Source organism: Pygocentrus nattereri, chromosome 3 (assembly GCF_015220715.1).
Source record: "Pygocentrus nattereri isolate fPygNat1 chromosome 3, fPygNat1.pri, whole genome shotgun sequence".
Taxonomy (NCBI): domain Eukaryota; kingdom Metazoa; phylum Chordata; class Actinopteri; order Characiformes; family Serrasalmidae; genus Pygocentrus; species Pygocentrus nattereri.
Window position 1 is genome coordinate 46,716,054 of NC_051213.1, and position 17,731 is coordinate 46,733,784.

The 17,731-nt window shown below is 46.1% G+C and overlaps 1 protein-coding gene across 2 annotated transcripts; it reads right to left on the bottom strand.

Annotated features, from left to right (window-relative positions):
* Positions 1-3,316: 3,316 nt before the first annotated feature.
* Positions 3,317-15,899, bottom strand: znf526 (zinc finger protein 526). 2 transcript variants are annotated; one of them, XM_017706082.2, is made up of 8 exons: positions 15,711-15,899; positions 12,988-13,470; positions 11,604-11,761; positions 10,558-10,659; positions 9,193-9,998; positions 8,189-8,315; positions 6,497-8,071; positions 3,317-4,760 (listed from the first exon to the last, which is right to left on the bottom strand). In XM_017706082.2, exons 2-8 carry the CDS (start codon positions 13,253-13,255, stop codon positions 4,599-4,601), a joined length of 3,198 nt encoding a protein of 1,065 aa, XP_017561571.1. In that variant the 5' UTR covers positions 13,256-13,470; positions 15,711-15,899; the 3' UTR covers positions 3,317-4,598. The 2 variants fall into 2 exon arrangements, with proteins under 2 accessions (XP_017561571.1, XP_017561570.1); XM_017706081.2 differs by having other exon boundaries at positions 11,604-11,764.
* Positions 15,900-17,731: the final 1,832 nt, after the last annotated feature.

Consider the following 17,731-nt stretch of genomic DNA (forward strand, 5'->3'; position numbering starts at 1 on the left):
CGCTGCGCCGACTTTACGGGCACAAAGCAGAAGCTCAAGCAACGCTTCATCAAAGAAATCTCATTCAGTCCCATTTCTTCCTTTTACCCCTACCCCTTATTTTCAAGTGTCACCTTGTCCCTTGGAACTGAGCTACAGGGCAGCGGTTGAGATCTTCTCTATGAAACGGGACCCTCAGATAAAGAGCATCACTTCATCACCAGCTACTGGCGCTGCTCTGTAGGTGACCCGGCCCGTCTGCAGTGACCGCAGAGGAGGGTGAAGTTCAGCTCCTCACTGCTGGGCTTTAGTTACATTTAGGGATCAAAGAGGGGGGCAGTTATTTATTATCACCCCCCCACCCCCTAATTCTTCAGTGATATGAAGCTGAAGTCGGATATTCTCCAGCTTCTTGTTCAGATTCTCCCGTTCCACCTTAAATGGAATAGCAGTGACATTCCAGCGCTTCAGGCGTCAGACCGGCTGGACTATTTAAGGCGGAACGGGAAAGTTAGCTAGCTAGCTACCGAGACATTAGCACACGATTAGTGATGTTTTTTATGCTATGCTATATGTTATGAAGAAAAAGACCAAAATACACTGAAAGGACATTAAAATAAAATAAAACAGTGGTTATTGTTCTTTTTAACAGAGGGAATTCTCATATTTGTGGGTTTCTTTGGTTTCTTGTTCTGTCGTTTTGTCAGTTTATTGTTTTTTTTTCTCATATCACTCGTTTGGAGGACCATGTAGTCCGAACACTTCGCCCCACCCCTCTCTCTCAACAATCGGGACACCCCACCCCCGGATGTGAACGCGCAGAACAGAGGGCTAAGGGCTCAGTGGTAGGGGCGAGGGGTGAAATGGGACCGGGCCCAACGGTCTCCCCCTTTATTGTGACATGTTTGCTTTGAACTGGAGCTACGAGGCTCATGTAGCTAACAAGTAATGCTAGAGCAAAGCCCACCGGTTCCCATCAACTAAGCTATTTTTGCCGATTTGTCACGTTGAAATGTTTCAGATCATCTAACAAAGACGACTCGAGCAAACCCAAAAATGCAGCTTTTAAAAGATCGTTCCGTTTTTTTGGAACTGAAGATTTATTCAAAACCTGCATCACCCATGTGAAAAAGTCATTGCTGGCACAATTGAAACCAGTAGTCAATGATTTTGGTCAACTGTTTGATGTAGAAGTAAGGGGGCAATTACTTTTTCACATAGCGTCAGGTAGGGCTGAACAGCGCTGTTCTTTCAGTAAATTGTGTGTTTGCTTTGGTTATCGTCTTTGAATATTGAAAGACTGAAAAATATTCATCCGATTTCAAAGCGCCATATTTTTACAACCGTGAGGCGCCGAGGAACCAATCACAATCCAATTGTAAGAGGGGGTCATAGAGTTTCTGACCGTCAGCGGGAGGCGGCTCCCTTCAGTCTGCGAGGAGATGAGACCCCTCATTCTCCACTTCAATAAGAGTGAATCCAGCATAGCTGTGTGAAGTGATTTTCACGGGCAGTGAAGCTCCGGCAGCTCAGAGCGTTCGTCGTTGGGCCCTCAACACTGGATGATCTCCGAAATCGCACTGAAGGAGCCGCGAGTGCAGCGACACCTGACGCGCTCAATCCAGTATGGGATGAGTTTGACCGCGGCGCTGATGTCCGTACATCTGGAGGAGGTTCATAGTGACCGCTTGTAAAATGACATCAGAAACTTTAAGGTCAATTAAACCATTTACACTTCGCCGCATTGTTCCGTACTTCGTTGTACTGCATTGAAATCATTTTAATATCAGATCAGTCTTTTTGAATCGCCCTGTAGTTTTGATGATCTGAAACATTGACAGATATGCAGTAAAAAAGAAGAAATTGGGACGAAAGCAACGTACGTCTTTTTGCTCAATATTAAATATGTCCCGTGTGACCGCTCAGCAAACCAGGACTGAAATGCAACAGTGCATCATTTCCAGCTTCGGTCCAGCGTGAGGGGAACAGAACTGTAAAGAAGTGTGAACACAGAATCATCCTGAAATCCGAGTTCACGTCTCTGCTCATGTCATTTAAAAGATGCAATTCTTGTTTACTTATTTAACCGCCATCAAAATGTAACGACTTTGGCTCCTAAAGCATCTTCTGGGTTTTGGTGGCCAGCGGGCGCCAGTGGGCAGGAAAGAAAACGCTTTATGATTTCCTATTAATACCAATTTAACAACCCAACTTGAGTTGATTTAAACAGTTTGCACGAATCCTAATCTGTGAGATACAGCACTGCTGTGTCTGATCCACCCATACCAGCGCAACACACCACCACCAGCACGTCAACGTTACTGCAGTGCTGAGAATGATCCACCCCCCAACTAATGCCTCCTCTGTGGGGGTCCTGACCGCTGAAGAACAAGGTAACAGATGGACATGTAACTGTGGAACTACAAAGTGAAACTACATTCACCGGCCACTTTATTAGGTACCTTGCTAGTGAAAGGTTGGACCCCCTTTTGCCTTCAGAACTGCCTTAATTCTTTGTGCCACACTTTCAACAAGGTGTTGGAAATGTTCCTCAGAGATTCTGGTTGGTTATTTGAGTTACTGTTGCCTTTCTATCATCTGGAACCAGTCTGCCCGTTCTCCTCTGACCTCTCACATCAAGGCATTTTCGTCCACGCAACTGACCGCTCACTGGATATTTCCTCTTTTTCGGACCGTTCTCTGTAAACCCTAGAGATGGTTGTGTGTGAAAATCCCAGCAGATCAGCAGTTTCTGAAATACTCAGACCAGCCCGTCTGGCACCAACAACCACGCCACGTTCAAAGTCCCTTAAATCCCCTTTCTTCCCCGTTCTGATGCTCGGTCTGCACTTCAGCAAGTTGCCTTGACCACCTCTACATGCCTAAATGAGTTGTGGCCGTGTGATTGGCTGATCAGCTATTTGTGTTAACAAGCAATTGAACAGGTGTACCTAATAAAGTGGCCAGTGAGTGTACATAAATCATAATACTGATACTGATCTGTCACGAAAGAAACTTACTTGTCAACAGAGTCAAAGGGCCGTTTGAGGGGCGGTGGGCGGGCAGTTGTCTTGACCACCTCTACATGCCTAAATGCAGTGAGCTGTGGCCGTGTGATTGGCTGATTAGCCATTTGTGTTAAGCAACTGAACATAATAAAGTGTACATGTACCTAATAAAGTGGCCGGTGAGGGTAGGTAAGTCATCATAATACTGATACTGATCTGTCACGAAGGAAACTTACTTGTCAACAGAGTCAAAGGGCCGTTTGAGGGGCGGTGGGCGGGAACACGGTTTTCTATTGACAGCTCTGTCTAAAAACCACCATTAACAATGCTTATGGAAACGGGGACAAACTTCTTTTTATTTACAACACATTGTCGACGTTCCACACAGATGCTCACATGGTAAAGTAAAAAAAAACATTTATAAGATATTCAACAGACCGTTATAGACCAGGAGAACCAAGATTGTAAAACCGGGTTTATGCTAGTTGTCCCTTGGCCGTCTCCGGGATAAATCAACATCACCGCGCCTGAGGAGAGCCCCCTGCTCAGGGTCGTCACTTAGGGTTCAGTTTGTCCCGTTTGGTGTCCTGCAAAGCAAGCATTCCATCATGCTTTCCTGGGAAAGAATCGTCCAGAAAACAGAAGCTTTCGGAGTTCATCATGCAGTCAAGCTAAGCCTTTCCTCGCAATGAGGGTCACTCCAGTAACACAGTTTTTGAAGGAATGTTCCAGCGTTTTCCGACCACATCTCTACTGCATCTACTGGAGCATACAGACGGTCACCAAGGACAACCACTTTGATCCCATCTGCTGTGAAAGCCAGTGTTGTTTCCAGCAAGGGATTCTACTATAACTACACTTTGAATCAACAGGTTTTCTGTCGTACCAAGCGGAGGTCAAAACGTGTCAAAATTATTGTCCATGGTTCACCAACTGTATGCTACACTCCCAAATAAAAAGGTTCCTCACGGGTTCTTTATTCAAGAAAGTGGTTCTGTATAGAACCATGAACTCAACCCTTTGCAAGACTTGGGGATGCTTTGCATCGTGAAAGTGTTCTTGAGATTGATGGGAACTTGCTGTAGATGGTTCTACATAGAACATTTTTGAAAATGGTTCTCTACAGCGCTCAAAAGGGCTCTGTTGTTACAATGCCAAGCTTGTAACAACAGAAGAACCCATTTGGGTGCTATATAGAACCATCTATAGCACCCTTTTCCATCAATCTGAAGAACCCTTTCATGATGCAAAGAAAGAAAGGGTTCTTTGAGTGTTCATGGTTCGATACAGACCCATTTTCTTGAATAAAGAACGCTCGAAGAATCTTTAATAGTGTACAGATGCAGCAAATGCAGGTCAGGTTTAAAAACGCTTGAGTTTTACTTTCCCGCGGTCTTCGGTCTCTCCTCTCTCAGAGGATCACCGTCGCTGCCAGCTGCCATATGACCCGACCTGAGAGGCCATTACTCTTACAGCCTCCACCTTCTCCTACCACATTCCCTCAAGCCAGCTTCCTCTCAAGCTCACAGAGGTCAAGGTGGTTTGTTCCCAATCTCTCCAATTTCATCTCCACTCATCTATCCTCCAGTCTCAGTATGCAGCCACTCTCGCTCACATCAGTTGCAGGTTGTCCAGTGTGATGGCCTCCATGTTGACCCCGCCCTCCAGCGCCGTGTGGTAGAGCTCTATCGCCTCCGCCAGGTCGCCGCTCGTCTCTATGATGGCTATCGTCTCCCCAAACTCATTACACATGATGGTGGGAGTGCCCTGAGTCTGACAGAGCAGAAGACGACTTGTTATTATTTCAATACCTTAAGGTTGCATTCCAAAATCATCGTTGTATCTCTAGTCAGAATGTAAGTGAATATGAATGCCTTTCACTGAATTTGCCTTACTATACAGTTCTTTACTTTTTCCCCCAAAGGTTGTACAGTGAGGAGAATAAGTATTTGAACACCCTGCGACTTTGCAAGTTCTCCCACTTAGAAATCATGGAGGGGTCTCAAATTTTCATCTTAGGTGCATGTCCACTGTGAGAGACAATCTAAAAAAAATCTGGAAATCACAGTGTATGATTTTTTTAATAGTTTATTTGTGTGTTACTGCTGCAAATAAGTATTTGAACACATGTCAATCAGCAAAAATTCTGGCCCTCAAAGACCTGTTAGTCCGCCTCTAAAAAGTCCACATCCACTCCACTTATTATTCTAAATTAGAAGCACCTGTTTGAGGTCGTTAGCTGCATAAAGACACCTGTCCACCCCACACAATCAGTAAGACTCCAACTACTAACATGGCTAAGACCAAAGAGCTGTCCAAAGACACCAGAGACAAAATTGTAGACCTCCACAAGGCTGGAAAGGGCTACGGGGCAATTGCCAAGCAGCTTGGTGAAAAAAGATCAACTGTTGGAGCAATTATTAGAAAATGGAAGAAGCTAAACATGACTGTCAAATCTCCCTCGGACTGGGGCTCCATGCAAGATCTCACCTCGTGGCGTATCAATGATCCTAAGAAAGGTGAGGAATCAGCCCAGAACTACATGGGAGGAGCTGATCAATGACCTGAAGAGAGCTGGCACCACTGTTTCCAAGGTTACTGTGGGTAATACACTAAGACGTCATAGTTTAAAGTCATGCATGGCACGGAAGGTTCCCCTGCTGAAATCAGCACACGTCCAGGCCCATCTTAAGTTTGCCCGTGACCATTTGATGATCCAGAGTCATGGGAGAAAGTTCTGTGGTCAGAGGAGACCAAAATAGAACTTTTTGGTCTTAATTCCACTCGCCGTGTTTGGAGGACGAAGAATGATGAGTACCATCCCAAAAACACCATCCCTACTGTGAAGCATGGGGGTGGAAGCTTCATGCTTTGGGGGTGTTTTTCCTCCCTCACTTAGAGCATTGAAGATGGGTCATGGCTGGGTCTTCCAACATGACAATGACCCAAAGCACACAGCCAGGATAACCAAGGAGTGGCTCCGTAAGAAGCATATCAGGGTTCTGGAGTGGCCTAGCCAGTCTCCAGACCTAAACCCTATAGAAAATCTTTGGAGGGAGCTCAAACTCCATGTTTCTCAGCGACAGCCCAGAAACCTGGCTGATCTGGAGAAGATCTGTGTGGAGGAATGGGCCAAAATCCCTGCTGCAGTGTGTGCAAACCTGGTGAAAAACTACAGGAAACGTTTGACCTCTGTAATTGCAAACAAAGCCTACTGTACCAAATATTAACATTGATTTTCACTGGTGTTCAAATACTTATTTGCAGCAGTAACAAATTATTTTTTTTTTAAAATCACACATTGTGATTTCTCTCACAGTGGACATGCACCTAAGATGAAAATTTCAGACCCCTCCATGATTTCTAAGTGGGAGAACCTGCAAAGTCGCAGGGTGTTCAAATACTTATTTTCCTCACTGTATATGTTTGGTGATGTATGCTGGGTATTGTTGTGAAAACATCAATGAAAACTTTACTGTTCTACTCTGTAAAATCAAAATGCATCCTACCTGTGCCAGACTGGATGTCTGGATCTGTATGAGTTGTGGCTGTCCGAGCTGGACCCCCTGCTGGCAAAGGTTCATCTCTGAGGCATCCACCACAGCAACCGTTGCCACATTGGTCTCAACGCTGGACTCCATGGCAACAACATCCTTGCCCTGCTCAGCCTCCTGTTGCGGCTGGGCGCGAGTGTGGGTCTTGCGGTGATTCCTTAGGTTCGACACAGTCTTGAAGCTTTTCCCACATTCAGCACAGGCGTGTGGCCTCTCACCAGTGTGAGTGCGCCTGTGCTCAGCCAGGTGCATGCTCTGCACAAAGCCCTTACCACAGAACTCGCAGCGGTAGGGCCGCTCACCGGAGTGTGTGCGCAAGTGCTCCCGCAGGTGCGTGTTTTGCCGGAAGCGTTTTCCACAAACGGCGCAAGGGTACGGACGCTCTCCCGTGTGGACCCGCTGGTGAAGCGTGACACTGGAGGCAGAAACAAACAGCTTCCCACACACGGGGCAAGGGTGCGATCTTCCTGAGGCGGAACCTGAGCCCCGGGGACGGCCCGGTCCCAGACCATGACTTAACTGATGCAGCCGCAAGTTCGCAGGAGAGTTCAGGCGTTTTCCGCAAATAGTGCAGTCGAAGTTTTGTTTGTGCATGAGGGAAGGAGTCTGCGCTGCTCCGCCTCTGCTTGATGCATGCTGACCTTCCGCTCCTGGGTTCTGAGCCTGAGTGCCATCTTGGAAAGGTTGTGTCAGGTCAGGATGCTCCTCCAGACAGTGAATGTCTCGTTGGCGCTTGCGCAAGAACCCCGAAGGGCAATGGGGACATGGGTATGGTGCCGGCGACCCTGGGTGACGCAGGAAACGGTGGGCTGCGAGCTTCTCTGGCCGAACGAAAGTGGCAGGGCAGTCTGGGCAGGGTGAGGGAGCAAGGTTGCTATGAAGCAGGCGGTGCTGCCGCAGGTTGGATGACTGGCTAAAGGCTCGATGGCACACATCGCAACGATAAGGGCGCACCCCAGTGTGCGTGAGGCCATGGCGGCTGAGGTTGGCCAGTGACGAGAAAGTCTTGCCACACACGCTGCACTGGAAGGGGCGCTCACCTGTGTGTGTTCGCAGGTGGTTCCGCAAGTGGATCTGTTTCTTGAACGACTTGCCGCAGATGTTGCACTTGAAGCGCCGCTCACTGGAGTGGGCCGCCTGCCGATGACTCAGCAAGCGGATCTGTGAAGAGAACGCTTTATTGCAGGTGGAGCAAGGAAATTTTAGAGACGCTCCCGTAACAGGAGCCAGTGCTTTCTCTTCTTGTTTATCACATCCCTCTGTACTGGCCAGGTTTCGGGCATTTGGGTCATCTGAAGCCAACAGGGAGTTTGCTACTTCTTCTGTTGCTGGATGCTCAGAATCCACCCCATTCTCTGTTACCACGGCTGCCTGAGAGTCAGCAGCTGCGGCCTCCAGAATGGTTTCACTCGAGTCCAGTTCAGCAGTTGCAGGAGCCATAAGCGCTGCCTGTTTCTCTTTCCTCCATGCAGCCTCTCTTTCTCTTGCCCTCTGCATGATGGACAGAGGCAAGCGCTGAGTCAATGGAACCTGCAAAAGAAAAAGATAAACTGTGAAATGTAATGCTTAAAGGGTTTTTATACAAATTAATACTGTACATTGACCAGAATATTATGGCACATTTCATTAGGTATGCTCTGAACTCACCGTGGAGGCAGGGTTGACTGGCTCACGGTTCGTGTGAGTACGCCGGTGGTACAGGAACTTGGTCATGTTGGTAAAGGTTTTGGCACAGAAAGGGCACCTGTGGAGAGGCTCAGACGTGTGGGACTTCCTACAAAAAGAAAGAAAAAAAAATTGTCCCAGAGAAACTGCTGTGAATGGGCAAAGTGCTGCAGGTTTAACTACATATTGTTAGTTGTTAGATATGCTTCTAGGAAACGATATTGCAAAAACAGGCCACTATTAATTTAATCTGTATATTATACATTACTACTTAGACCACTTATTAACTGTGTTGAATGTAGCTGTGGTAATTGACAGTGATACACATTGATAGTGAGTTGAGTCTTTGTCAAAAAAAATAACAAAAATAAAGGAAAAGCAGTTTCAGTATACAGGCATTATAATCATCTTTAATTTGGCACTGTAATTAATCTAGGAAATCTAAGGAACAACGGAACTGTGAAATGTTACTCAAATTTTAACATTTGGGAATTTGTGGTTGCTTAGTTTAGCCTTTTGCTTTCATCTCCAAAGCCATTTTGCCTGACTCGCTTCACCTGATGAACGAGAGCTGAGACAGGGTTTTACTCCTGTTTTTCCTGAGACCAAAGTCATGTTTTCAGCCTGAAGCCTGACACTGCCACACGATACCACCAGCGCTAGGAGGGCAAAGGCAAACGCAGGCTTCCTCCAAGCCCTGTGAAGCGCCACTGCATCTTTTCAACCTGCTGCTCGTGTAACGTCATTGGACCACTATCAGAGAAAGCTTGGAGGAAAGCACCAATCGCCAGATCTGTTATGTCAGCTAACTGAGATGACTTAACACGCTGAATGATGGGGGAGACAAGGGGGCCGTGATACTCCTGGCTACGGACGGCTGTAGCATCATCAAGGATCAAACTCGCAATCTCCTGATCATGGGGGGTAAATTTTTTTTTTTTTTTTAACATCACCAGACACACGCCTGCTACTACTCCTTTCCATACCTGTGTATGATGAGGGTCATTTCTGTAGTAAAGCTGTGTCCACAGTCCACACACAGGAAACGGGCCTCCCCAGAGTGTGTGCGCATGTGTGTATGCAGCGACCCAACCTTCTTGAATACTTTGTCGCACTCTGGGCACTCATGCGTTCCTTGCTCGTGCACCCTCAGGTGCGCCGCCAGGCGATTTGCCGTGGTGAAAGTCCTGTTGCACTCCTCACACTGGAGGCTGGTGGGAGAGATGGAGGAGTTCAAGCCCAGACCAGCCGCCCGGGCAGTGTACGAGCGCCTTCCGCTCAGGCTTTTCCCTTGACCTATCCTACTCCCCTCCTCCCTCCCTTCATCCCTCCTTCCGTCATCCCTTATTCCGGCACCATCCTCGTACCCTAACATGACCCCAGTGCCCCCACTCTCTTTGTCCTGTGCCAGAAAGTGCTCCCCCTGGTGGTGGAGGAAATCTTCCGGCGTGCTGAACAGCAGGTTACACTCTGAGCATTCGTACGGATGGATGATTAAAACCTCTTCCTCCACATGCTTCCCAGAGTCTACCTGCTCCACAGCGGGGAGGAGATTAAGTGCCGCCACGCCGTTCTCCAACCTGATCGGCTCCGAGGGCAGAAGAGGGGGAAGGAGTTTGGCCTTGCGGAGGGTCGTGGAGGCAGAGCCGTCAGCGATGGCTTGGGCAGAACAGAACTGCAGGCGCAGCATGGCTGAGGCGGAGCTGGACAAGGAGGCGGTGCCTGGCAGAAGCGTGGCTCTTGGTGGAGGTGCCAGTTTGGGCTGTGCCTGAGCCTGCTGGTCTCGAAGAGCCTGGCAAGAAAACACATTTGAGAAGTGTTAAATCGTACAGCTGATTAACTGCCAACGACACTGATTTAAGAAAAGTAAACTGAAGTCACTGTTTACTTAAACCAGGTGTCCAGCACAGTTTGGAGGTTCCCCTACTCAAACACACCCTTTAAACCTGCCAGTTAACAGATGAGCGGAAATCAGGTGTGGCTGAGCAGGTAAACCACCAGGACCAGAGTTGTGTACCCCTGACTTAAACAAAAGCATTCAGTAATGCTCATATAATATGCAAGAATTCCAACCAATCATAAAGCACTATAGGAAGCATAACAAGAAGATATGGTCTCTATGGTTTCAAGGGACACTCCAGGCAAAACGAAACGTTTAACCATCACTACATCTGGTCTAAACAAGCTTACTTGCATCCTACTCTGGTAATGCGGTAATGTCGAGGGATTTTCCAGTTTAAAGAGTAGAAAACTCACCTTCTGATGATGCATTTTGAAGGTGAGAGAAATTGCTTTGACTATAAACGAACGGATGAATAAATAGTTCTTTGCAGCCTCATATCAGTATGTACCTGTGCTAAACTCAGGATCTGTCCCGTCCTTTCTTCGTCTAACACCAGATTTTGGACGTTGACCACAGGGGTGACCGTACCGTCCGGCTGCAGAACATAATCCTGAGGTGGCAAGAAACACGAGAGAATCACTGTAAACAAAGATGTTTGCTGAGCGGCTCGAGAAACCACATTGTCACACTTGCTACAATTAAATTTCCCACAGAAAAAAGTCTAATGTACTTCAGAGCCATTCTTAGGTTACAGTATCACTGCTGTGATCGTGAAATACAGTACTGTGCAGGTCAGAGACCAACTTTATATATGCATACATTTAATTTCCAGCTTTAAAACAGCCATTAACTACAAGTCATTCATTTTGCAGGAGACATTTGTGAGGAGATTAGACACTTGTATAAGGAAAAATAAAGTCAAAGGGGAATTAATGTAAAAAAAGAGTTTCCAAAACTGAAGTTCAAAAATGATTAAAAGCTACAGAGAAATTGGGCCTCCTAACAACCACCTGGAAGACCTGGTAGACACCCAAACTGCCCCCATCAGATAAACAGCACTTAAAGCTTTCATCTCTGAGAGAGAGGAGAAGATCAAGCTGCTCCAGATCTGAAAACATCCACAGGTGAGGAGACCACTCAGCGCTGTGGGTCTGAAAGGACGTGTAGCTGATCAAGAAGAACCTCACTGAGAAAAGGAGACGGACACATCAAAGAAGCTGGACAATGGACTGACCGCCCCAGAGTCCAGACCTCAACGCCACTGAATGGGTTCGATTACTTCAGAAAAATCAACCAGCTTCTAAGACGGAACTTTGGAGGCGTGTCTGCAGGTTCTCTGAGGAGCTGAAAGCGAGTGAAGCTGGAATAAAGGTGAAGAGCGGACACAGTAAATACTGAAACACTGTATATCGTATTTAGTTGTTGAGGCTTCCGTTTTCTGTTAAATATACTTACTGCTGTTGTCCTGATGCTGAAATGAATGACTCGTATTTAACGACCGTTTAATGACGAAACAATAGACCCTTCGTTATGCTCAGTGGTGCGTGTACTCACAGCCTCAGCCATGTTGCTGTGCGTGCTGATCTTGCCGTGCGTTTGTCTGTGTGCCATCCACAGCTCAGGGGTGTCGAAGAGGGCCAGGCACTCCAGACACTGGTAGTGAATCGGCACTGTTGCGACTGCTGTGTCCGTTTCTGCCACCTCACACAACTCTGCTGGATAAATAAACAAACAAGCCAGTCAAATATCTACCTAAACACAGTATGTATATCTAATCTACCTAAAGATCTGATATCTGTATCCATCTATCTCAGGGGTCGGCAACATGCGGCTCTTTTACTGCCCTGTTGTGGCTCCACAGCAGAATCAGATTAGTAGGTAATAATAAAATAATCCTCCTTTACGGTGCACTTCACCTCTGGCAAAGCCTTATTTCTAGTATATTTATACTGTTACTGTTTATTTAAGATGTTACCTGGACATTATGCTGCTACTCTGTAATTCACCAGCACATTTCTATCTGTATACCTGATGCACTTGAATATCTGACTATGCACCAATTGTCTATACGTCCAATACACCTATAACACTTGCCTATGCACATCTTGCCTACGTTTGACACCTGTATCTACTGACTAAGCACATTTTGTCTGTCTTTTACTGTCTTTTGTCTTTGCACTGTTTACTATGCATCTTTTATTACTGCACTGGAAAAGTCGCCCCATAGTGTTTCATTATACTGTACTATCCTGTATTGTATAATGATAATAAAGTTGAATTGAATTACAGTAAAATAAAGCTCTGCTGATCGCTCAACACAGTTTAACAGTGAAAGGTCTTAAACGCTGGAGTTAATGTAGAACTGATGATTCACCCTTTAACCCTGAAGATCAGCACAGACTTCTGGTCACCAAAGCAACGCAGACAACAATCTCGCCCAGCTAGTAGCTGACGAAACGGCCAAGAGAGAGATTTAAGATGAACATCAATAATTTGGAGACGAATGGACTAATCTGTGTTTAGAAGCACTCCAGCTGGTTTCCCGATACGTTTAATCTGCAGCGAGAAACTGTCAAACACTAAAAAGACGCAAAGCTGAAGTTTCTCGTTCTCCAGCTTCTCGTTCGAATTGTCCTGTTCCACCTTAAATGCAGCAGTTACGTTTAGGCACCTCAGGAACCGTTTTACATACAGGGCGTAATAAGGAAAAATAGTCCCTAAAGAAAACCTCCTATGTTGTAGACATCAGGACTCCTAACTTCCTATAACCATGGTAAAGAAACCTGTATGTTTCTCTACAACTAACCATTTCACATCAAACCACTGAATGACTTGTGAAAAGTGTTTAAAAATGGGTGAAATTCCCCTTTAACGATGGTGTCGTCCTTTGGCTGTTCACCTGCTTTAACAACTCTCTTTGCCACCCACTCATACACACCATGTTCTCCGTCCAGCCCGGCCTCCCTCATGTGCATCTCCTGATGAAGCAGCAGTTCCTCCGAGTTCCTGAGGAGGGAGCCACATTCCAAGCACTGATACTGGCTCTCTCCGATGTCCTCCTGGCCGGACAGACCCTCCGCATCTTCCCCATCCGGGCCGGTGTGTATCTGCTGGTGGATCAGCACCTCCTCCAGAGTGTTGAACAGCTGCTGACACTCGCTGCACATATACTGATGCTCCACATACTCCTCCTGCTGGTCACCCATGGTCACTGCAGTCCGGAGGTAGCTCCGTTTGCGTGCGTTCTATATTGCTATCCCTTTACTTTGACTGACGGAGAGGCGTGGCTCAAACGAGGCGTCTTAATCCCGTCACGGCGTTTTGTGGGTAAAGCTTCTGGTTTACGATCATTAGTTCTGGTTTTTCATGAAGCTTCGCCACAGCCGAGATGCCTCCTCCGCTTCATAATGACTGGAAAGTTCTGAAAAGACAAAAATCACAGATTTTTTAAAAGTACATATTCATTCGATTATACGCTATTTTGATAGATCTACCAAACAAGACCCCACAGTTCAAAACAGGTCAGCTTATCCAAAAGGAAAAGCTGAGGAGCTGAGGGACATTCCTATTGGATAATCCTCAACTTTGGGCTCAAGTTACCTGGCTAACTTTGTGAAACTGTACAATGCAGCAGTACTTGCTGGGAGCGTGCACATATAAACATCTCTACTCAAATATCTTTTCAAATTTAAGTGCTCATGGAAGTTTGTAATCAGTTATCCGTAGTCAGGTCTAGTGTTCATGGTAGTCCTAGTCCATCAGGTAACTGGAACACCATAGAAAGAACCCAGATGCTCGTAAACAAATAGCCTGGTGTCAGAGACGTTGTGTTATGACGGTTTTGAGATGAGCACCTTTTTTAAATCTATTCATGGTGGAGAGGGAGGAGCAGGTCATTATAAGGAGAACTAGTTTTCTCCACAATGTTAGACAAATACAATGTCACCCACTAGTTGGGACCCCCTCAATCACACAATACCACCAGCAGAGGGCGAAGGCTAGTGAGTCTGTGAGTCACGTGATGCGCCAACTGGATTGGACAACACCGGCCAGCTCTCGGAAGAAACGGAACCGGCAGGTGGCGCTTAAGTCAGCCAACAGACGCCTATGCTGCCTAACATCGCACTGAGCGATGCGGGAGACGGCACTCAGACGCCGTAACGTTGGCGTCCTGCTCTGCTCTCTAAAATTAAAGGAAAGTTCTGGACGAGTGACTAGAAACTGTTAACTGTTCGTTTTTAGCTCGTTGGCTCCATTCGTCGAGGACTCCCTCGTGGGCGCCCTCTGCTGTTCAGCAATCCCGTTTCTGATATAACAGGCGAAATAAGAAGTGGCCACATTTCTCATGAACCAGCTCTGACACTTGGTCACTTGGGGTCTTCTTTATGATGCAATACCCCGGCTCCTCTTTCATTAAGCATGTCAAAATAAAAGTCCCTTGTTTCTGTTTGCACCACCTGACATTTCTTGGAGGGGGAGGGAGAGGGGGGGGGTGTTTTCAGGGAGTTGAGCATTTTTGAAGTTGCCTTGTTTTGCAACATGTTTTCAAACAGAAAACCACGCAAAATCATCCTATTTAGAATTTTATATAACCAAGTTACCTTTTATGATATTTTAATTAATATACATGGTCGGACGCCTGCGCCACCTGGCATTTTTAGACTTTTGGAGGCAAAAAGAAACTTTAATTTTAAAATTAATTTTATACGAATGCACCGAAATTTGTTTCACATTAAGAGGCACTGTTGATTAATTTCATATGTCATGAATTTTATTAAATTATTTGGGGGGGAAATAATGAACTTGGACACAACAGTATGTCAACGAGCCATTTACGGTTCTATACACACGCTTTAAAAAAAAGAAGGTTCTTCAGTGGTTCTTTAATAACAGGAACTGTTCTATTTAGATCCATGAGTTCTATATAGAACCATTTGATGTTTAATTGGCTCACTGCACGGCTGAAACGACTGGCGTAGAATGTGTGGTTCTACATAGAACCTTTCTGAAAATGGTTCTACACTCTTAAAAATTGTTCTTCAAGGGTTTAGTAAGAAAAACGGTTCTATACAGAACCGAGAACACTCAAGGAACCCTTGTGTGTATATTATACACACACACCAAAAAACGGTTCTTCTACTGTTGACACCAAAACAACACAGGAACCCTTTCTGCTGCGATACAGAACCACGTTACTACGCGAAGAACCATGTAAGCATGAAATGGTTCTATGCAGAACTCGTGGCCCAAAACGGAACCGCCGAAGAAATTAATCTTAAGTTTACAATTTCAACTGAAAACTTTCTTAAACTTTTAAACCAGCGCGCCCCTAATATTATTAATCTAGGAGACATTAAGATCTAAAACCCCAAAACGGGGCTGAAATTTAGCTTCAGAATCGGGAGTCGGGCCGAACCTGTGACTAAAGAGCGTCGTTATATTTATAATAACGTTAGTAAGAGCCGCAGGTTTAGCCCGTGGCGGGCGGGTGGCGGCGCTCTCCCCGCTCTGCCGCCCTCCTGCACGGCCCGGCTCGGCTGTGCTGGGCTCCCCCCGCAGCGTGGCGGTCGTCAGGCGGCGCTCTTCACTTTTTACCGCAGGTCCGGCGCGCCCGAGCGAGGCCTGCTGCTTCCCCTTCCCCTGCGCGCTGCTAACGCTTACCTTCTCTCCTGCGGGCCGCCGTGCTGCGGTCTCGGCGCGTCCGCCGGCTCCTTAAACGCCTCCGCTACCGAAGCGAGAGCGCGGCGAGCGCAAACCGTGAGCTCCGTCCAGGAAAACAGGCCGATAAACAGACGCCGGCGGTGACGGTTTGTATCGTTTCTCCATCCGCTGGGTCTTCAACGCTGTGCCCGAAGCACCGCCCCTTTCTCCTGACGTAACGGCTTTAGGGGGCGCTGATTGGGCGCCGCGGATGTCAGTCAAAAACTTCTTCGCGGCAAACGGAGCCGATTCCGGCCAGAGCTGGGCTTCAGTTCACCGGATCGTTCTGACCCAGAAGTCCGGCTTGAGCAGCCGAGGCGCGGTTCGGTTGTTCGGTCCTCGCTTTAGGCTCATTTTAATTTAGCTAGAAACGCTGAAGTGGATTAAAAACGTTTGCAAAAACACCCCGAAAAGCCCCTTTTAAAAATACTCGGCCAACATTTAAACGTGATGGTGCGCCTTTAACACAGAACGGGGTTCTTCAAGGCAATGGCTGTGCAGTTGTGTGCAAAAGTTTGGGCACCCCTGGTCAAATGATTTTTCACACTTACATTTTACGGCATTTGGCTGACGCTCTTATCCAGAGCGGCTTACAGCTTGACCATTTTACACAGGTGGGCCAAGGTGGTGTTGGGAGTCTTGCCCAAGGTATAGTGTAGGGGGCTTACCCAGGTGGGGGACTGAACCCCAGACTACAGTGTAGAAGGCTGATGTGTTACCCACTACACTAACCACCCACATGTTTTTTGTATATTGAGTGAAAATAAGTTGACACGTTCTCTACAAAGGCCGTTTTAATGCACAGTTAATGCGCAATTGCACTTTATTTGCAAAAAAAATATAAAATGTGGCCTGCGGAAAACTTTTCGCAGGCTTTATGTTTTTTTTTCAAATTTATTAATCAGCCAAAAAAAAAAGAAAGGAAAGAAATGGTGTGCTGAAATTTACGTATCATAATTAAAAAATATGAAAATCAACAAAGCGTGTCATTTGGCCAGGGGTGCCCAAACTTTTGCATATGACTATACACTCAATGAGCACTTTATCATGACCACCTCCTTGTTTCTGCGCTCATTGTCCATCTTATCAGCTCCACTTACTGTATAGCTGCACTCTGTAGTTCTACAGTTACAGACTGTAGTCCATCTGTTTCTCTGATACTCTGTTACCCTGTTCTTCAGTGGTCAGGACCCCATGGACCCCCACAAAGCAGGCATGGTCTGGATCGGACACAGCAGTGCTGAGATGCACCAATTTTTTAGCTAATCTTTTTTTTTTTTAATGCTAATAAAATTAAGATTAAGTGAAATGCAAGGTATTTTAGTATTTTGGCCATTTTCATAGATTTTTGATTGTATTTGATAAATAAATTTACCAACATTTATTAGTTTTGTATGATACGTGTAAAATGTCCCTATGCATTTTAAAATAAATGTATTTTAACTTATATTTGGTTAGTATGGCAGCAAGTTCTGAAACACATTTTAGTGTTTGGAACGAGGATTGCAATGTATTTAAAATGTTTTCCATGCCCAATATAGAAAAAGACCATAATATGTATTATATGTAATGTTATATATATATATATATATATATATATATATATATATATATATATGTGTGTGTGTGTGTGTGTGTGTGTGTGTGTGTGTGTGTGTGTGTGTGTGTGTGTGTTTCTATGTGGGTTTGGCTGCTTCCCCCACCATCCTCCAGCTCCTGTCTTTGGTATTCTTAATTAAGTAGAGATCCAGCAGTGCTCTGCCTCAGGGTGGCGCTGCAGCAAGCTGGTTCACCAAGTTGGTCCTTTATGGCCTACCAGCTGTAACTCTGTCCAGGATATCTCTGATAAACTTTTTAATATGCTGTAGCAGATCCTTAAATCTGAAAACTCGCCCGATTTCTCAAGAGTTTGGTGGAGAGAGTGAACTGGTGCTCATTTCTTCAGGACAGAAGAGGAGACGTGTGAGATCTCAGCTGCTGCA